General features: G+C 39.6%; 1 protein-coding gene and 1 long non-coding RNA gene across 6 annotated transcripts in view; one reads left to right on the top strand and one right to left on the bottom strand.

Annotated features, from left to right (window-relative positions):
* The window catches only part of LOC111245744 (uncharacterized), a 50,132-nt gene extending 48,294 nt beyond the window's left edge, over window positions 1-1,838 (top strand). Inside the window, exon 7 of the long non-coding RNA XR_015321678.1 lies at window positions 486-1,838. This is a non-coding gene — a long non-coding RNA (uncharacterized LOC111245744). The remainder of the gene's footprint in view (window positions 1-485) is intronic.
* The window catches only part of LOC111245099 (uncharacterized), a 69,729-nt gene that overhangs the window by 11,608 nt on the left and 36,047 nt on the right, over window positions 1-22,074 (bottom strand). For 4 of the 5 annotated variants that reach the window (XM_086980752.1, XM_086980753.1, XM_022792942.2 and 1 more), the window contains 6 exons: window positions 20,908-22,052; window positions 14,323-14,426; window positions 11,295-11,378; window positions 8,402-8,528; window positions 6,961-7,039; window positions 6,754-6,784 (listed from right to left, as the gene is read on the bottom strand). In XM_086980752.1, the coding sequence (XP_086836878.1) occupies window positions 6,754-6,784; window positions 6,961-7,039; window positions 8,402-8,528; window positions 11,295-11,378; window positions 14,323-14,426; window positions 20,908-21,052 (570 nt within the window). In that variant the 5' untranslated portion in view covers window positions 21,053-22,052. The remainder of the gene's footprint in view (window positions 1-6,753; window positions 6,785-6,960; window positions 7,040-8,401; window positions 8,529-11,294; window positions 11,379-14,322; window positions 14,427-20,907; window positions 22,053-22,074) is intronic. The other variant, XM_022792944.2, reaches the window with a different exon arrangement.

Genomic DNA, 22,074 nt, shown 5'->3' with positions numbered 1-22,074 from the left:
GGAGAGTCTATGAGAAAGCTGCTTTGTGATTACAAGGCCGCCATATCCACATAGCTAAACACACACAGCCACGTACACAATGGTACATTATGACGAAGCAGGCGGGTGCATCTTCAATTGAAGGTCCTTCCTGCTAAATCTACTTACTTCCTGGCTGCGTTATCTCTTTTCATAAAACTAACTGATTAAGCAAAGTTCGGCCAAAAAAAGTTTAGCTTACTTTTTAGCTTTATTTAATAAAATGTCACCACCGAGATAACGTTCTTTTGTTTTGTGTTGTGTTCAAGCGTTTGTAACTTACACGAGCAACGCAGCTCGTGTTTGTGCAATATAACACACATCATTGTTTTCTCATAAATATAGGGGTAGGGGGAATTCATATAAATTTAAATAAGTTGTCTAACCTAATGATTTTACCTATTAATTAATTAATCTTTCAATAGTTACTGAAGCTTACAGAGTAGTTCCGGTCTGCGATTTTATAGACAAACAAGTGCGGATTAAATATCTCGAACTTTACGTCCGGCACCGTTGTTGGGGGCTCGATCGAACGGCTGACCCTTAGCGCACAGCCAAACGTGTCTACGTTCGGGTTCGAAGCTGTACCACTACGAGTTTCTGCGACTATACCGTACTTACTAAAATATTGGAAACAATGAGGCGAGTTAAGTAAAAACATAATTAAGGAAATAACTAACATACGGTCCTTCACTAACGCTGTGTAGTCGTCGCTTCCCCAGCCGAATACGATACGACTCTGACGTATCGCCTGAATACTAGCATCGACTTATAACTTCAAATGAAGATGTCACCGGACTGTTTTTGACAGTGAAAATATGCATCATATGTCCCACATATTCGTGGGGCAAATAGCAGTACAAGCAGTAGTACAAGTATATTGTTAATGAGCACTTCTAGAAAAACTGCAATCAATGTCAACTAGCATCGTGTGTACAATTAACGTGTCTGCCTTCATAATAGAAAGTTCATGATAATTTGAACCCTAGTTGTCCGAGTTATAGAAAGGGCACCGACAACAGGTATATAGAACTTCAATTTAAATTGCTTTTAGTTAAAATACTGCCTGTTAAAATGCAACTGACTTTCAAGTACACATAAACACTTATCGTTTGCAAATAATTATAACTTCACATGAAAAAGCAATTGGCATGAGACCACTGCCATTCGAAGCTGGTAAAAACTAGTTATTTAAACATACTTTTCGCAGTACTGCCATCTGTCACCAATAAATACTCGGCTTTTGCGTACAAAGTAGCCATTATAGGACAACTTCTTCAAGTACCACTTGATAATATTAGGTAGCTTTCATAGGTCTTCCATGTATCACATCTGTTACAAAGACGTTCTTAACAAAGCACAGTAATGAACCAGCAATGCATCATCCCCTGTAAAAGACTTCTCATAGAACTACTGAAACCAATGGACAATTAAAAATCGAGGGCCTTGAACCAGAAATAAAGCTAGATTGTTCAATTTATTATTATTGCGGGTTAATTGCGAGTCAGTCAAACAAAATAATTGACGTAATAATTGACGGGCGTAATTGACCCGAAGGCTTTCAATGCAACATCAATGTTTCAGACCCTTTATTCTTCGCCTGAGTACAAAGTTTTTAACGGAGAGTAGTGGGAGAACTCCCAGCGGTTGAAGTTCCTTGAAACTAGTACCTATACAATATACCTAATCGGCGCTTAATATTACCGGATCTTGTGTAATGGGATTTGGCTACGTTAGTTAAGTATATGTATATATAAGAACCTGAGAATGCATTCCAAAAATGAAGTGTATTTTCTTCACCTTCAGCTAAAACTGTTTGATAGTTAATGCATATGAAAATGCATATGCGTCTGCAGCTCACCTACCTCTCGAGTCACCTACCTTCACCCCCTTCCCTTTCACACACATAGATATATGCGTACACTTGAATATTAATGCTATAATATTAAAGATCATTAAGATTATTTCCATTTGTTTTAGAGTCCCCGTTTTAGGATCCTCATTACAAATGTATAATCTCTATTATTCATTTAATGATTGAACTGTGCCGCCATGTCTAGCTTTACATTTCTTCATTGTAGTTTCAGCTACACCCCTTGTTTTAGAAAAACCGTAGTGCGAGCTTCTGCTATATCATCGAATATCTTCCTTCCTAAATCTTTTATGAGTTTGAGAACGTCTTTGTTTCAACCCTGAGATAATTTAAACTCAGAGAACATGAAATTATGGTCTTGCATGCGACGCGTAATGTTCACTATTTTCGCATTTCATATTGGTGAGTACGTTTCCAACATCTTCTGAGGCGAATTCACGGTATTCAAAAACGTACGTAATAAACGCCGTCACGACAAGCCGTTTGTTGTTGCCGCTGCATTGTACAAGGCTCGTTTATACTGGGAAAAACTTCCGTGGGCTTTTTTGTCGTAGCCGGCACGCATTCATCTGCTACTTTTTGGACTACATGAAAGCCGGCTTTTTCCAGAATCTAAATAGAAATTTGTCATAGCAAGATTAAAGATCAGAGTGTTCGTAGGCGAAGTACGAAGTTATTGCCAGTTTTCGTGTGGCTTCTAAAAGATCTGAGGAAGATTTACATGAGGCGAATCGGGAACTCCTCGCTGAAAGGCCATCAAGACGTCTAACAAGCCCCTTTTAATACGCCTAGGTTTTTGCCACAGAAATTAATAGCTGTTTTAAAAAACAGAATATTGATTGCTAATTGGGGCGTCAAAATAAGCTCCAATTGTGAGTCTCAGCCATCTCGAACCCTTCCTTATGGCGCTCTATCAGGCGAAAATTACATTCCATGTGTTTCTTTTTTTTGCACACAGCATCATCTCTGAACGACCCTTTACCGAGTATACACTTTAAAAAACGAATATACTGAAAACAGCTACTTAGTAGTTTACGTCCCGAATGGAAACTGTAATCGCGCTGCACGGTGCTTATATAGAATAACCATGGCTGTCAATCATCAATCAATGTCAACACATGAGAAACAATATCGAATCATTTGTTTTTGTGTAAATACAGTTCTATAAACAAGGCATAGGAAAAATCCTCAATCTATAGGAGTTAGCGTCCAAGTCTGGTTGAATGTCTCCACCCATCTTTTTGCAGCCACTAAGTATTAACGTAATACGAATCTAGGCAGTTTGAAACCTCGACGGAAAACATGTCGTGTCGGCTTTTCGCCGACAGGTTTGCTATAGCTTACTTAATGACGTTATTCCTCAGTTATAATAATGGTAATGTGCGATGGACTTGTCGGCCAATTTCGCTCTTCGCCGGAACATCATAGCATTGGCCCCGTGGTCTGCGGACCAGTTCCTAGCGTGCGATGTTACTGCTTAGGGCACGCCAGCGCCGTCGTACAGAATACCAGAATAGCAGTAACAATTGCCAATCCGCTGCAACAACGCAAAGGACAAAAGAAAAACTAAAGGGAAGACTTTGGGTTCAGCCAGCGTTAATCGAATCTTCGAGGAAAATAAGACGACCGAAAATGAAATTCGAAGAGGCATTGGCTCAAAATGCTCAAAAAGGTGCCGACGAAGCGGTGAAGGCTCTCCTTCAAAAGCTTTCCTACCGAAGGACAAAGAAGCGATGCGGCAATAGTACAGTTCCTAAGTTCCTGTTCAATAGTGAATACGATCAAAGATACAGGTATGCGGTTATTCGTGTTATATTTCTCAGAAAGTAATACGTTCAAGTGATCTATACATTGTTACAGGTCTGCGCCTGTTAGCCTGTATGTGTACGTTTGTTATTTTTAATTACTATTATTAATTTTGGACGCATTTGACTTTTTAGATTATAGTCTGATCAAGGGCCAACAATTGCTGCGAGTTTTATATTGGGAAATTGTTTTTCAACTTCTACAAGGTTACACAATAGGAAATTAAAAAAAAAAAAACACGTTCCGTAAATTGCTGTGACTGGAAAGTTTTTTTCTATGGAAAAAGTTAAGCCTATGTGAACTATATCAACGCGAACGCTGCAATATGGATTAACTCCAACAAACAAAACGGCAAAGGTGCAGCAGTGTATTGGGTCTGCAAGAACGTTCAGCAGACTCACACAGTTATTCATTAGCAGGGAAAAATGACGAAGCCAACATGATAGGTCCACATTTTCGTTAGAGCTTCTGTCGGCTGACGCTGCGTGGGCAACCAGCCATCAACGTTCCCTATATATAGGTGAAGTAATATTTGTCTAGGATTATATTATAAACGTTGAAGTAACGATCGTACTATGCATAGGAAAAAGATATGGGTTAAGTGTAATAAAATAACAGGATTACTGCGACGGTCGATAAAAGGCGAACGGAGTCACAATCCTAAGGTGACGTGAATAATGCTTTTGGATAATTGTATAGGTATAGGCTAGCTTGATAAGGGCGGCAACGTTATTGACACAAGGGAAATAGACCCGATTTTATTACGTGCGACCATTACAACAATATGATTGGAGAAATAGAATTACTAGGACCCGATAACTGCAATGGGATGTTAGATTAGGCGTACTAGCAATCAAATTTACGAATATTAGGACAAGCTGTTCGATAACTCGATGCGTATCCCATAGGCAAAGTGTGAGAATAGGAAACCGATGACGGGATTGGTGGAGCAAAATGATCCCAAGGAAATCACTTCAGATGTCTAATCGAGGTACATTTTAGCTGAGCGTGAGTTCTGAGATTAGTTGAATTAATGACGAAACCAACGCCGACTAAGGTCTGGGGTCCGTAAAATAGAATAATAAAATTGCAATACAAATATTGAATTCTTAATACGGATCGTCAATTTTTGGACGTAGAGCTCTCAGTCTGCGGGTTTCCCTTAACATTGCCATTTGTTTTGCCAATGAAGAATAAACGTATGATAAAACCTCTCACTGCCAAAATAGCTAGCTGTCTGTTTAAATATGTCAGGGTCAGTTCTAATTAACAACTGGATAAATTTGAGAAAATCCAAAAGCCAAAGGTTTGAAGGCTGGGCCCTCGGGAATCATAGGTTAGTGCTAGTTCACGACCTATCCTATATTAAGGTGGATGGTTCTCTTGTGCTGGGGGAAATACCTAGCTGAAAAATCACTATCTGCTATAAACGAAAAAAATCTATTGAGCATTTCTAACAGGCAGTAGTTTTTCTAAACGTTTATTTTAATGCAATGAATAAAAATTGTACATTCGAAACGTGATCTACAGTTGTTTTTTTGATTGATACCGAATTAGTCTTCAAACCGTCTGGAGTCACTTGAAATAGCTGACTCCCAGAAGAACGTAAGGTGTACATGCCTAGTTTCAAACTTGTGGGACCGTACGTGTCACCTAGGGTGAAAGGCAAGCACATCACCACCCAACCATTACGACGACGCTAGAGCTGCAGTGACTTATCAAAACAAAAATTGCATCCTTATTTGCTGGCTGTGCCTCTAGTTATCGTTAATAAAATCGTGTTCTCATATTATTAGCAAAAATGAAAAACATAATAATATATCGTAAACTGGTACTTTTGGAGCTGACGGACATCAGACTTAAAATGCTTGCTAGATTTTTGTTCCACTATGTTTGCTATACATAGTTTGTGTAAGAAATGCTCAGTCTTGTACAGCGTTACTCAAGCCTCTTTTGGAGTTTGTAGGATGCGGGCTAAAGGAATACAGCAAGTTTATAGTGAAGAGCAGCACTCAGGAAGTAGCGCAACTTATTGCGGATTACAACACTATCTTTTCAAAAAAGATGCAACCCTTATAAAGACTGCAAATTCATAAAGATCTGAAATAGGGCGTAAATACGCCCACCGGGGCGATGTATTCATTGACTCCATCCACTCGTATGGATAGGGTTTTATTTTGATATCTTAACTTCTGAAGAAATACGTCTTATGTACAAGCAAAAGGGACCAGTTTGTTTACTTTGTTTGATTCGACACCGTTTTAATTAGCCGTCGGGTTGTGTATTCAGTAAAAATAGCGTTAAATTTATACAACAACTTACTTTAAGTATTTGCAAGGTTATAGAAATGCACCTACCGAGTAATTTATTTTTAAGAATATTAAGTACTAATGCGCTATTTAGACCAGACCAGAAGTTTTTTGCCTGGTACCGCGATACTGCGCCCTGGACCTCGTGTCCTTCATTCGGAACTGATTTTGAAGTATTAAGCGATTAAGGCACGACAACTCTTCATATGGTCTTGGAAACATTGCAAGGACCATTACAGAAGGACACTGACTCCTAAAATCGTTTTACTAAGTCTAATTGGACTCAATCCTCATAGATTGGTATAGAATCTACCTCTGCAAACCACATTTTGCTGTCCATTAGAGCTGAAAAACCTTGCATTGCAAAAAATGCATTGTATTACAGGTATTAAGCGCATGACAAACATGGAATGAAAACCGTGTTCCTTATTTCTTGTAAATTTTAGTGTTAACGATAGCCGAATGTGGTGGGTTAGGGAAAACAACTACCCATTTGAGACTGGAGCTGAATAATATCTGACAATCCTTTGACGCAACCTTATTCAAAAGCAGTATCATCATTTTCTTCCTTATTCTGATTTTTGAAGAAGGGAATGGTCTTTACGGCGGTGTTTCCTTATCCGTGTTCCTTAGTTGAACTTAATATATATATAGAGCCTAGTTCCACTTGATTACTTTCTCAAGATCGTATAGACAAAATTATCAAGCGCATAACTAATGAGCTCTTTAAATAATAAGCGAACTTACAACGTAGGTAATGAAAACTCCTCGACCATTCCTGCAATGAAATAAACAAATAATTAAAAGATAAGGAGCAGCCAGTGTTATCTGGTTTATACCATGCAATATATCTAACGATTCTCAATACTTTTATTTTTTGAAATGTCTAGTAAACATTTGTTTAATAAATTTTCTAATCTTTCTTTACTGCGCGAGAGTTATAATGAAACTTACGTCCGTTGAATAAAGCTGAGGCCTAAGTGATCTTTCACGCTTGATTTGTGTAGTTCTACCGTGATAAACTTTGAGGGTTCTGAAAAAACACAGAAGCTGAGTCTGTCATTAAGATTAATGTTAACATTAGTATCGAATATTAGATAACTTCATTGGCTGATGAAGTCGAGTTGATTGCTTGAGTCGAATTGAAGGCTATTTAGCATATTGTATGGTAACTCCCTAACAAGTCACTTCAGGGTCGACAAGAAACGTTGCTACTATTAGACATTACGAAGCAATACATAAAACTCCAGCGACATAGCTCACTTTTATGCAGATCTAGTTTTTGGCTAATTAATACAACCAAGACCACGCTATTGCTATTGCGTTGAAAGCGTTTTACCCATTATTACCGAAATGTAATTTAAAAATTTCGCAAGATTTCGATTTCAACTCAGTGAAAATTGCTATACTTATTATTAATAATAAAGTATCTCGGAAGAAGTTATATTATGAAATTACATACGTAAGTTAAATTTAGTCACAAGAAATTTCTATTTAATTCAAAAGTCTTTTTTCACTTAATGTGATGCAGACCATAATTAATGTATAAATTCTACATAACTAAAAAATCCTCGACTTGATTATCTAAGAGGAATAATTTATGTTTTCGTGGAAGTTTGGCTCGCTTTTTGGACTAGAGCAGTAAAATGGACCAGGGCGTTCCATAATAAAGTAAAGTGCTATCTAGTCCTGCGGCTCAGGAAATAATAAGCGTAATTATTAGATCCTTTAAAGAACAGGCCAGACTACGAAGAAAAAGTGGTCAACGTTCTTTCGCTCGCTGACACCACTCGATTCCTCTAAAAAAAAAACCGACCATAGCTTTTCCTCAACCCTATACATGCACGATCTCATCATCAAATAGCACGTTCATTATCAAAGTTCGAATAAAAGCAAAGATAGATTAATGGTCTTTATATAAAGATAGTATGTTGATATGTATTTATTTAGATAGCTGCATCTGAAATTTTAGCTGTGAGAAATGTGTCAAATCTAAATTCGTATGGCTTGCGACCGCTGCTATTCAAAGTCTGTCTTTATCACCTAATTATGATTTGTGGTATCGTAAACGTTAGGTATTAGCGACTGCAGGCTAAAAAAGCAATAACAATAAGGAGAAACCACGACCATCATTTCAAAACTAGGATACAGATTAACTTTGTTTCGAAGCTAAAGCCCGTGCAAGCCTTGATTGGACATTGCAATTCTGCACCTTATCATTCAATCCAAATCAAACATGACATGCAACAACTTGGTAGAAAGCAAGCATACATACACGTGCTAACTAAGCAAGCCTTTGTCATTCTTTACATGTTCAGGATAACAACAGGCCCCTGTCTGATACGAACTTTCGAAAATTACTATAAACAGTTAACGAAAAACAGCATAAACTCACTTTCGCTGCTGGTGAATAGGGTCTGGGGGTTCTCTCGAAGTATCATGAGGCGTACGGGCGAAGAGGCATCCCGAAGTACTCGAACGGCGTCAGCCCAACTTACCTCCCGCATCGACATCTCATTTACCTGCATCCAACATATTTTGCAATATTGAGCCGGACGTGAATTCCAGCAGGGTATCTCGACGTTCAATATCCGTCAAACTTTACAATATTTACGCATTAGGAAAAAAGCCTGTCCACTTTTAATGTCACTCAAAACGTTGGTCTTCTTGTTGGTCGGCAAACACTGCAAAGCTAAAATTATTACGAGCCGAACCATTGCGCAGTGTTTGGATCGAAATTGTAAGCAATGCTGTTGTCAGAAACGGCAACTCAGTACTACTTCGAAAACTAGAGTCTCATTGAAAAGCTAGATAACACTCAGGGCACACGTATCGATATTTAGCTTCGAACTAATGCACTATGACAGTCATAACTGCCTTTGTTTTTTTGGGGATCTTCAGCTTCTACACGCGTCGAACGGGCACCAACCTATGCATATCAAACACTACGAATGAACTTATCAGATTCGTACGCTAAGTAGGCCATGACACATAGACTCTAGTATATGGACAAAGACTATAGTAAACAATGGCTTCTGTAGATAAATATCTGTTATAAGCTGAAATGTTACAATATATATCAAATTAATTACTGATCCATGATATATAAATGGTGGTGGTGGTGGTGGTGGTGCTGCTGCTGCTGTCGAGTGAGGTTACGAAGCTGATCCAACATGCTTAATGCGTTTTCCTTGGCAAATCTGTCAATATCTATCTAGGTATGTAAAATATATGTGTTTTTTTTTTTTTCGTTTCCCACGCTAATTTGCTAGCAGATATAGTTCATTCGGCGTATCAGTGTTGAAAGTTTGAAAGTATTCGTTTTTTCAGTAAAGATCGTTGGTGCATTGATCGAACCGTCCAACACGCCGAAGAGGCTGACCCTTTACCCTGTGTCTCGTTGACAACTATGTAGCAGCACCTCATTTTTTTAGCTTCTTGTGTAGAGGAGGCTCGCTATGAGACGTCTGATTTTCTATTAGATACTGCTAGGTCTAAATTATACATAACTATACTGTTTTTTGCAACAGTGGGAAAACCTCAAAATAGGTTAGCGTTGGTAGAAATGAGTGTGGTTTCAGCTTTCGCACAGCAATCGCCAAATGGTATCGATTTATAATCAATTTTTCTAAACTGGTAGTATGATTTTTTTGAAAATACCTTATCTGAAGCAATTCATCGTGAGACCTAACGTTTATTGAATATCTAGGAAAATATTGACAGAAGATACAGTGTTACGTAGCATACCTATGCAGCCAATCCTTTCCTTACTATTTCATGCGAAAAAAAATTTTATAATATTTGCTGATGTCAAATTAGCGTCATCATCCCTTTAGGCCAAAGCCTCTGAGAACTTCTGTGTCGCCAGGAAGTTCCAAGGGGAATCCAATTTTACCCTTGCGAACTGTTTACTCCATGTTTGCCCAGGGGCGAACACGGAACAAATGCTACGCAAGATGCAGCGAGGAAGTAAGCCCAGGAAACGAGAAGCCGAGTGTCAATATGGAACAGCAGAGATCAAAAACAGATATGCGCAAATATAGAGAAAGAAAATCTATTGTAAATAGGTCGACCAGATAATTACTGTTAAACAAAATAGAATTATTTGGTAAAAATCAGTGATAGCTCACGAACGAACTCCGCTAAATGAATGAAAATATCTAAACGGCTCTTTTCGCCATCAACGTCACTGAATATTCTCCCACTCGTTATCGCAAAACACTTTACCCTATCGTAACGAGTAATAAGATCGAGATTCAATGATGTGAGATATCATGTGCTCACATCGCCGGTATACACTGACGCGTGCTTTTTTTGCGGTTGGCTGGGATGTATCCAGCCGTCCACACCTTTCTCAGATGATAAATTTGCGCTCAGTAAATCGTCAAACGTTATGTTGGTATAAATAAATACAAAGAACGTAATTTGCCTACTTCAAAGCGCGACAGATTGTAAACACTGTATGTATCATAATATAAGAACCTCACCTCAGTCCTGTAGCGGGAACCTGTTTTACCAAATTAAGGCATACGTAAGTTAGTTTAGGTTCGAAGGTGGGCGTAGTCGTCTATCGTTTCGTGCGATGGCCCAACTTTCTGAAACAATGATTAACGGATTCGGCTGCATAGAGGATTGTAGGCTTAACAAGCTCAAAGGAACACCGCGGTTCTTCATAGACTAGCCCTTAACTAGATTTTCGGTAGCGCTGGAGAGTGAGAGGGGCGCTATCCTAAAACGCGTACGAACAGACAATCCTAATGACATTAGCGATATTTGGATAGCCTTTCTGAATGTTTACATATGCATATCATGCGTCAATAAAGTAAAAAGACCCTATGGAACCTTCGTTCAAGTTTTGCCTCGATATAGACAAGGCACATTTAAATTTTGCGCCATTTCATCATCTGTAGGTAAACACCTACGCGTGTGCATAGAGTAAATAACAACTTGTTAGTGGACATTAAATGAATAGGATCGTCGATTTGCTTCGGGCGGTTTAAAACGCAACAGTTAGCTTTAAGGAATGAGAACGCATCCCAAATAGTCATGAGTACTTTAGACTGAGATCCAGTTTAACAATGTCAAACTAAATCCCTATCCTACCTGCTTATCAATGCGAGAAAGTGAACATGTGCTCAATGTGTGAGTGCATTTTTGGGTGCTCAGTGTTTGCGTAAGATTAGGTTACTTTTACACTATTAATGTAAACAAGGCGAGATAATTTACGCTGTTTATGTACGCAACTATATCGGGCTACATTTGCTTGTAGGCGTTGGTAAATAACTCACAGCTAGAATGACGTCACCTTTCTTCAAGCGCCCGTCTTGGTAGGCTGCCCCGTCCTTGTGAACCTCTGACACACAAACAGCGTCCTATTACAAGTATATGAATCACCAAAAACAACAGCGGAATAAAACGAAAAAACATTTTTTAATATAATTTTCCAAGGTCTCACAGATGCAGCGTTTAATACAATCAAATATCGAATGCAGCAGTTAAAAAAATGATGTAATACGCTTGCAAAGTGCCCCAGTTTTGTGGGTCTCTAAGGGGCTTCCATGTGGTTCTCGTAGAATGCTGGTGTGAATTTTGACTCGGTACGTGATGCCTGTACTGAATTCAGATAATGGACAAGGGTATTAGTTTAGGGTCGCCTTTGTATCCTATTTTATCGCATGGGTTTAAGGCACCTACGGACCTCTCTAAACGTTCACATTTGGCTAACCGTCTATTAAACTCGGTCAGTTCTTTGTACACAAGGTCATAATCACGGCCCTTGTGCACCGAATTAGGTTTTCTTAATAAAAATATTATAGCACTGACCTTTGATACGACACAGGTTGGTTTCATCTAAAATGTTCTCATTTTTTTATTTCGATTTTATATGCATGTAATTTCAACAGCGATATGATATGTGAAATAGCAGTAGGAAGAATTAATATTATAATGCTTTTTGAAGAATAATAATTATGACGATAAAAATATGCCAGCACTAGCTAAAAATAAATAGAAGGGTAACAAAGAACATAGACAAGAACCGTAGCAATAGGCCAATAAAATAGCATAGTGGAAAGGAAAATGGCTACCCTAACACTTACAAAAAATTAGGCTTTGATCATTCAATTAGAACGGAACAAAGGATTTAAAAGAGTGAGGTGGGCACAGGCAGTGTGTATTCTGATGCAAGTTGTGTATGTAAGCCTGGAAACTATAGGCCTCCATCTTTATTTAGAACACCTTTATTTAGTTTCTTGAATAACTCAAGAGCACAACCTCTGACAACATCATGCTCTCCTAGTCCTATTGTTATTTATATAAGTAAAACTTTGCATTTGTGCATTCCAGGTTTTCAGGCGCCGCTATCAATGAAGCCGTGACGATCCGTTTAGTGTTCCCCGTTAACTTTAATTCGGTTATTTACTACTTGATTTTTGTTAAGATGTTTTCCTAAGCGTACAGTCGCCTTTTATAGACGATAACGGATATTTTAAAAGTTTCAGATGTGAGTTTCTATTAGGTAACACCATTTTTTGTCCCTATGATGGCATAGTAGTGGGCAGCATGTTTGCCTACTACTATGCCATCATATAGATACGTAATAGTTAGGTCTTGTATCCGATCGTACGCACACTTCGTTTTGTGCTAGGAGCCAGCCGTCTTATGGGATTCCCGAGACGGGTGGCAGCCGTAAAACTTTATCTTTAGATCATTCTAGCTGCACCAGGAGATTTGCCTTGTTGAAAGATTAGGTCCTCATACCTTTTTGCGTAAACCCGAGGGTTCTCGAAATAGCCGTGAGAGCTCGAGTGCGTACTTGCCAAGTAAACAAAAAGCATCTTCGTACAAACGAGCATACGTTGTTATCTTGTCAATCTTGAGCTCCGAGTATTTTCTCAATTCTCTAGTGCCCTTCACTATCTCACAATATACTCTAAAAAATCTCCAAATGTTGGCTAAAAAGCTAGTAAGCCTATGGATGTTTAGGCTTATTAGGTCAAAAAAGCCTAAGTCTATCTCAATGCTGCTCTCGTAGAAATCACAAGAATGAAATTTAGCAAGCTGGGCCTAGAAATCTAATTAAATCAACTAGTAGCTTTTCCACGAATTAAAAACTAATTCACTAAATAAAGCTAATTGAATCGAGTTTCTTGATCTCAGTCAAGGTGAGCTTAGACTTTTTTTATAACGAATTTATATATAGATATATATATATATAACTGTCATGAACGATGAACTCCCCAGAGTTAGAGCCATTTTCTCGCATATTCATATCGTTGAGATGTCTATCGACGTCTAAACTCTTCCGGTACAAAAGTTCTTGCTCAGCTGATATCGGGAGTTTACTAATTTATAAAGAATTTGTCGAAGAGCAATAGGTTAGATGTACGCCAAAATATGCACTATAAAACCTACTTTACTAAAACCTATTTATCTACTGACGCGATGTTGTACAAAAAAGGCAAGGTACCTAAGGACAATATGACGTTACAGTGCCCTAATTAATGTTTGCGCAAGAAAAAACAGCTATTCTGTTACGCAGACAAAATTGCTACACAACCCCATAGTTGAATGGTCAAACGTAATGTTTTCTAAAATATCTAGAATATTCTAAACCTTACGTGAGGTCTATTCTTAGGTATTTGACTATATAGCATACGTTCCACTATAAATCAGTGACTTTTGGAAAGAATAACAGTCATTGCCGTGAATCCCTTCAGAAAATATTGAATAAATAATACTACAATCACTAAATAAGTACTTCCTCATTTATCAATCGGAAGCTTTTCGGATGTCTCATATCGGATATAATCGGAATGGAAAAAAACACGTGCGACATCCATATGCTCAAGGCGAGTTGTCAACAAATGACAGACGAAATTGAGAAGTATTATCATTATTAATCATAATTCCCTAATGGCTTTAACGACTAAATCTTTGGCTGGAAAGCCGGAACTTGCTAGGTTGAGTCCCGTAATAGGACATATGCCTCTGTCCAACTTTATGATGACTTCTACTTTTTTCGTTCATATTTAGCTTATGCTAAATATGAACAAAAAAAGTAGAAGTTTTTGCATACGCAATTTGGTAATATCTTTTATAGTGGATTGTGCTTTACGGAACGTATTTTCCAATTGCACGTACAAAAACAGTGCTTTCTAAAAATCAATGATATGTAGTTTAGATTTTAGTCGCATACAATCAGAGTATTGTCGTTTTGTTTTTGTTCCAAATGAACTGAATGATATGAGTAGTTAGTAGAACAGTTTCTTGCGAAACCAAATCACCCATACTCATGATAGTTTTTAGCAAACTTACAAAGTAGGTGTCAGAGCCGCCAGTTATGCTAAGTCCTAACTCCTGCTGGACCTTCCGGAGGACAATTGTGCTCTCGACGAAATCCCGCACGGTACTGATAGCACCTAAATAGAAAATGCAACAGAATTACGTGTTTTTAACACGTGACAAGCACATCTGATGACGCTTCTTCAAAACGATTCTAGATATTTTGTGCGTACCAGGATAGCATACGTTTTTTACGTACACGTTGGTTTGGCATATGTTCAAATCGGAAAAGTCAGAGTATGCATTTGTTTATCAGACTATCGATATAATTTATCTGAAATTATTTTAAACGTAGCTTAAAACATACACTTTACCACACCCCCACAGAGTTCGGTCAACAGGAAATCTCGTTTTACTACTAGCCGCTAAGGCACGCCAATGTTTTTAACACTTCAGCCGCGTAAACAGAGGGGCTTCGGCTTTGGAGTCATTCAGGATGCAGGAAATAAACGATCACCCGTACCAGTTACAGAAGCCACCGTGAAGGATTGTAATACATTCAATGTTTTAAATCCTAATGGACAAAAGATAAATGAATTATAAATAATATCACAATAAACATTTTTTTAATGGAAGTAGCAACATGACTAAAAGGCGCCATGGGTTACACAAAGAGAGCTACAGTATCCACCCCGGTACTACCTTGAAATCAGCTTTTACTTCAATAGAGCGTTATTGTATGCGATTTGGGAACTGCGAAGTACCTTAATACATATGGGGTAACGCTAAGCATGGAACAAACTTTCAAAGCAATAAAAAAGTCCACAGTGAACATAAAAAAGGTGGGCGTATAAAAGTATGTAAAAGTCGAAATTGAGTTCAAGTTACATCTAGTTAAGAAGCTGGGTCAGTTTCTTGAATCGAACATAGCATAGCCCTATTAATAGAGGTTTAGTGATGTCTAACGATAAAACACGAATTACGAAGGGTTTGCCGTTAGCAGCTAAAAGCGTAAGCTATTTCACGCATTGGCACATTTGCCTAAATCAGTTAATTTTACATTCAAAAGCCGACCCTTCGCGAAGAAATGTTTAGGTACAATTAATCCTGCTGTCTTTTTCTTTCATCGTTCTATTTGAATATATAGGGAGGCGTATGTGGCTTTTAGCGTAGACCTGACTGCTCCAGCAGCACCAATGAGGCTTTCTCATCTGTACTAGAGGGGTAATTTAAACTTGTTTGTGTGGGCATTACTACAAAGCAAAACGTATGTATGAGCTTGTTTGTACAATAAGTCGTGCTTGCCACCCGATTCATTTATTCGTTTCTTTTCAGGCTCTGTCATTGGTTATCGCCTCGTCTATGCAAATCGGCATCGACTTTCCCAGTCTTCCTCTGTGCTAATGAACTTTAGATAAGCTGGAGTAGTGGAAAGTTTGAATCTGCACAGATCCTGCTACAGATAGCGGTGCATTACCTGCAATGTACACACTTCTGTTTAATGATGAACGATTCAGGTTCACAGCATGTTTTAGGAACGCAGGCTTAATTCGGTTGAGGTTTTCAAGCTGCATCATTGAAGGCTCTTTCCACACTACTCATTTGTGAAGCAGGTCTGGAAAGAGTTCGTATACCACCGCTCGTTGTACCCTGTTCGTCATGTGCTTTGCAAAAACTCGGCCATTCGTTGGTAAAATCACTAGGTACTTGAAGCTGGTCACGTACCTCAAAGCTGTTCGGTTCATATAAAGCACGTCATTAGCAACGAGGCGGTCATAGCGGCAGAACTTCATCGCTTTCGTTGCGTCCATGTTGATCATTAGTCCGCTTCATCCACTTATAACGAGAGCTTCGCGAAAGCTTGCTGGAAAAACCATGTCCTTCCAAAGATGACAGACTCGTCGGTACAAAGCAGCGTCTCTACGTTGTCCTGCTAGATTTTAGATAGGGAGGGCCGGATAATTTAGCAGTAAAAGGAAAGCAGTGAATTCAGGTTATCAGCCTTTACTGTGTCGAGCGAACAGTTCGTGCTAAGGTATTCCATCTATGTTAGCCAAATTTTCTGGCCAATTGTCCTGGTCAAATGCAGCGTGTTCTGAAAAACTCCGTGCTGTGCAAGTTTTATTCAAATTCTGTTTCGAGGCTCATATCAAATACCGATTTAAATCCGCGAACGCGACGTAGACCACCTGTTTTAGTCACGGATCAGTTTATGAAGTTGTATGTCGCATGTTTTAAGAACAGAGCATCCTGCACGGAATCTATGCGTTGCAATAGGTGTACATAAACCAGCTTCCAAAAACCTCATCAGGCGCTGTGCGATGGGATGTGTCCAGCAGCTTTTCGTCGTGATTGTTCTTCATAAAGATAAGCCGCTCGGATTGCTTTTTCCCTTGAAGATGAAGCTTAAGAGCATCGCTTCAGTATGTTAGCAGGCGTTTATGCTGTAGGCAACTATGGAATTGACTTGTCTTGCAGGTGAGCATTTCAGTCGCACTTTTTAAGCGTTACTTCTGGACATTTCTTCGCCGCTTTGTTTGACTGCAGCTGCTTTAGGAAACTCAACACCTTAAACACAGAAGATGTGGCCCCTATTATTTTGTACATCATGGATAATTGCTCCCTTTATTCAGCAGTGGACGGATATATAATCCGTGGTGCTCACAGCCGCATACGTACTCCCGCAGTTTTTTTTTTTATCAGCACTGTGGAACTCGTCAAGCATGATGCCAATTTCTCTTTGTGAAACCTATAGTGGGGCTCCCTTTGTACTGTCAGCTTGTCTTCTTGAGGCCAGGTGTCCCCGGCTACATGAAACTGCGAGTTTGTTGTTCATTTTTTCTATACGTAGGGTTGCTGTCAATTGTGCTTTGAGATAAACCTCACGTATTGGTTCGAGGCTGAACAGATCACTTGAAGTCTTTTAGATGACGCCAAAACGTACACTTTCTCATTAGGTGCGACACAAATCTGCTTTGACACAATAACTCAGTTGTTTTTAGGTCTCAGAAAAACAGAGACAATCACCGTTAACTATCATGTATATGCATGCCTATTTCTGAAAGATCCCCGTATTCACCCTTACTTCCAATTAATTTGCGGAAAACTTCATAGAAAACGACTTTATTCAAAGCGCCTATTTTCGTCGATGTTCATGCCTTTGCGAATTTAATGCTCCCAACTTTCAATTGCGTCCTATAGCACCGTCACGTTGCCCCTAGAACCAGTTACATTCCTTATCTTTAAACTTACCTGGCACTTCATTGTTACCCAGCACGAATTAATCCGCCAGTCGCTTGCTACACTTCAACCAGACCTATAGCAAACGTTGTTGAAGCGGTAACAACTAAGCAAGCCATTTCCACATCCAATTTTGTTTGTCTTTAGATTGTCGTTTAATTTCAACAATCGACTTCTTACTCTATCTTTACGCGTTTGCCATTGTCGAAACAACACACGAATTGATGTTCAGCAGACGTTCGTTTGTTTTAGGCGTCTGCTCGACGATGCGCATCACACGATTCCCTTGCTCGTTACATCGCACAACTGCCAATGCGTAGGCTTGCAGAATCAGTCAAGGCATTTCAACGCTGTACGTCGGTCATTACACATACGGTGCCGCCGCTAACGCCATCCGGCCACTCACGGTTGCTGCCTCAACTTCCGCCCACCTTCTTCCTGCTAATCAATCTATAATAAACCCCTGAACTCGACGCGATGCTTACACATGCTCTCAGGGCGTTGCGTTCTAGCGACCCGCGACGAGCTTCGCTTGTATGTTAACGACGGCGGAAGTAAAGCTAATTCGGCAATTTCCACCGGAAATAGTTAGCGCGAGGGCATAGTTTCGATGTGCGACGCCGAAGGCGAAAACGCTACCGGGATGCAATAGGACCCGGCGAAACCAGTTGTATGCCCCTCGCCGACCTTCAGAACCTATGACCAGCCAATAATGACGACACGGAGCGCCCACAGGGCGTAGCTGCCACACGGAACACAACGGTTTAAGATATATTGTTCTTCTTCTTTAAATATAAATACGGCTTTATGTATGGGCCAGCAAACGATACACGAATTCAATTAAAAAGAACTCATTTTTAACTCCTAATCCTTTTCGGTATCGTCAAGCTTCTACGGTGCTCCGAGTCAGACCTAAGTGTTCGTCCAATAATGATAACCGAGTCAATAGTCGAGGGACGGCTGGATTGACTGAAACAGAAGCGCAAGTAGAGGCTAACGGTTAAATTGTGCTGTACTGTTGTTCAATTTTCACCCAACCTTTACTCCTGTGCATACCGATTTGCTTTTCCTTTTCATCGGGAAAATTTTCACTATAATAGTGGTAATAATACTATGACATGGCAAGCAATCTAAGTCGTGATTTAACAGACGGAAGAATAAACCGATGGGTAGAATAGAGGCTATGCGATGAATAAGCCAGCCTCAGCTGTATGCGGGCTCGCCAAGTACCTAAAGGAGTATAGGGAAATGCAACGGTTCAAGGGGGAAGAGTGAAGAGTTGGCAGCGGCGACGGCAACGGCCAAGTAATTAGTTTCGCTCGGTTCCCAGGCCCCAGTACAGACAGACAAGATAATCGTAATCGTTTAGAGCAGCCTGAGAAAGAATGCTGTTAGGTCAAAGCGCATGATAAGTTTGGTGCACTGAGCTAATCGAAAACCTTTCGCTTTCGAAGAACCACTTAGCCAGCCAGCTTTCACCTTATTACTTCTTGTTACTGATGCCCAGCAACATCGAGCATGGAATGGACTAGCGCGGCAGCCCCAACATTTATCACAAATGTTTGCCACCAGAGTTGTTCTGGGTGTCTTCCTTTGTGTAGGCAGTATAGAAAAATGAACAGTATAGGTATTGAGTGCGCTATGGTCTTCCACTATGTTTCTATTTGCCAACGAAGCTGGAATCTATGTCTATAAATAGTTGCATTGGCTGATCACTATGCCGTCTGAGGCTGAAAATATGATGGCTAGCTTCTAGTTAAAGCAAGCGCTAGGTTTTACTTATTGCTGGACCTTGCATTATCGTTGAGTCGTACAGAACGCCCTATCCCTACCTCATTTCCTTTCTTCGGCTTCTTTGTCCTTCCCGAACCTTTTTGTTTGCTGTGGCCCGCTATTTCGGACAGAGGGCCGACAGGCCCTCACGCAACGCCCACAGCAGCCGAAGGCAGCCTACGTGCATGAGATTTTGAGTTTGCGTGCACGCGCGCGCCGTGTACCGTATTCGGGTACCATGGTTTGTTCTCCCATTGCGCTGGCGCCAGGTAGCCTAACAAAGAGGGAAGGCTGAACGGCCACGAAGGTGCATAACTATCTCCACGCGGAGACTCGCAGTTTATCCAGTTAGGCACTGGGCAGCTTTGTCCTAGTACTTGTAGAGCACGAAAATAGGATACAGATTTAGCACGTCAAAAAACACCGACTACTTAAATATGCTACATACATATTTTAGTTGATTTCAAAACTGTAGCAGACAGTATAAATAATATTGGTTTGTTTAAGAACACCACAAGCTCCTCTTGTTCTGAAATTTATCAACTCATCTTCTTCCTGGTGGCCTACAGACGTAAAATAGATGTGTGATCAGTAGAATTTCCATCGTTTCGATAAAATTTGCCGCAGTCGAACCAGTAAATAATAGTCACACGTCTACATCGCATTAACATTCATGAGCTAATATTAGAATTTGGAGTCACTGGTTGAGTACATCACCTCAGATCTTGTGCTTGTAGTCGGAAGATCTGCCCGGCTCATTCAGCCTTTTCATACATGGGCTATTTTCGTTACATGATGTAAACGGGATTATTCTCCATCACAAGTAAAGTCTTCTTTTGTCAGTTATGTTCATGTATAGCTGGCCTATAAATCCACCTATCTAGAACAAGGAAACGTGACGCATCTTTCTGGCAAATAGTGTCCAGTTGCTATATTGTTTTTCCGTATGCGCAGTTTTTTATCGGTGAATAGATGTAATATTCGTAATAGTATTTTTTTTATTTTAGACCAGTAAACCAATTAAATTAAAGGCCAGTCTAAGCAGCATTTATTTCGGCCGCAGGGGTACTTGTGAACCTCAACAAGATTTTCGTTATAATATGTTTTCGTTAAAAATTTCTTAAAAATTATAGCTGATATTGCTTCTCCAGTATAAGCCTTTTGGTGTCCTCCCTTTATGATTTACAAACACAAAAATTTCTTCTAGAAAATGAAGGGAAGACAAGGGGGGGGTACTACCACCCTTGTCACTGGGGGGTTATTGTAGGCTTACATTACGACATATATTTATTGATATATGTTGTAATATGACTATCGATTACTTTATGATCATGTCGCTTATGACGCATTATAAAGCCTGTTTCAAAGCAAAATATAATACATTTAGTTGATTTTCTGCTTAACCATAATGAGGGGTGAACCGGCATGTGTTGTTTTACAACGTAAGTCTAACTCATTCTAACTCATCTAAGTTTATAGGTACATCGGTAACATTTAAAGGAGCCTTCTGCATTTATCAATAATTCACTAACGACCAATTTTGTGGAAACGCTAGAAAAATCAAAATACTAAATACATATTTGTATTAGCACACTCTAAGCTTACCTCTGCCCTTTGGCATAACAGCATGCCTCGGCGACAGCCGGTTCTCATCCTGGTTGGGTAGAATGGCTTCGAGAGTGAGGAAAAGTGCCTCGTACAAAGAATCCGCGTCCGCATACTTGATACTATCAGAGTCGAGTTCGATCATCGCAGAAGCAATTTGTCGGGGTCACAGGGACGAGCAAGCTCACTTGTAGGTTCCTTTTTGCTTACCTATGACTATCGCTAGCGTACCCTAGTCGTCATCTAAACGTCGACCTCCGATCTTTCAACTTTTCTTTTTTTCTTTTATTTTAGTTGAGTATCGTTTTCATTCACGTCATTAAGTGAATATCTTATATTTTTCTGTTTTCATTCTATCGCATCTGTTACTCTATTATTGTGTACTATTACATGTAAAAGCAGTCATCGAAGTCGTGGTCTTCATTTGTGGAATTTAGCGATTTGAACTTTCTGTGGCTCCTAGTTAGCATGGTCGTCTATCCATATCCGGTTGAAGATTTTCTAGTGACTGTGTTGAAAATAGGTCTCGTAACTTCTTGTTATCCATGACCCCATACGCTTTCCGTCTTCTGAAGCGCAATTAGTGCTTAATCAACGCGATCGAATCGCGGCTGCGAAAACGCACATACGCGAAAAGCTTTAAGAGCGAGTTTTGAACTCTGCAATTTATTATTTTATTATATTGGTTGCTGAGGTCTCGTTAAGGTCCTCTGTTCTTCATGGGATGTTTCAGGTAGATTCTGAATGCTAAACTGGCTAAGCATCTAATTTGGTCGTGGAGCAAAAATTGGTATTAAAAAATTCAGATTGTGAAGCGAACGTGTGTCCCCGACGGGTCACTGACGGGTATTATTGAATATTACATGATGTAGACGATTCCAGGTATATGGGGCGGCTAAATACTCCTGAAATTCGTCGGATGCTCAACAAAGCTGGTAAAAACTTAAATAAAAAATTATTAGTCGGTGAATACTCGGTGAAGTCGAATAGTCTGCTTCCAACTGGGATGTTGGATCGTTGTTTGTCGGGATTGTACTTATGGTATAGGCAAGTGGTATATGTACGACGGTATAATCTCGAGTCGGAGGATCGTAACGGATTGAAGACGTTCACTATCTTATCCGTTACGCGAGTCAACTGAAGTTCTGCAACGAAACCAACAAGAAC

This window comes from Varroa destructor, unplaced genomic scaffold (genome assembly GCF_002443255.2).
Source record: "Varroa destructor unplaced genomic scaffold, Vdes_3.0 BEIS01000002.1, whole genome shotgun sequence".
Classification (NCBI taxonomy): Eukaryota; Metazoa; Arthropoda; class Arachnida; order Mesostigmata; family Varroidae; genus Varroa; species Varroa destructor.
This window is presented reverse-complemented; position numbering and strand designations above follow the sequence as displayed.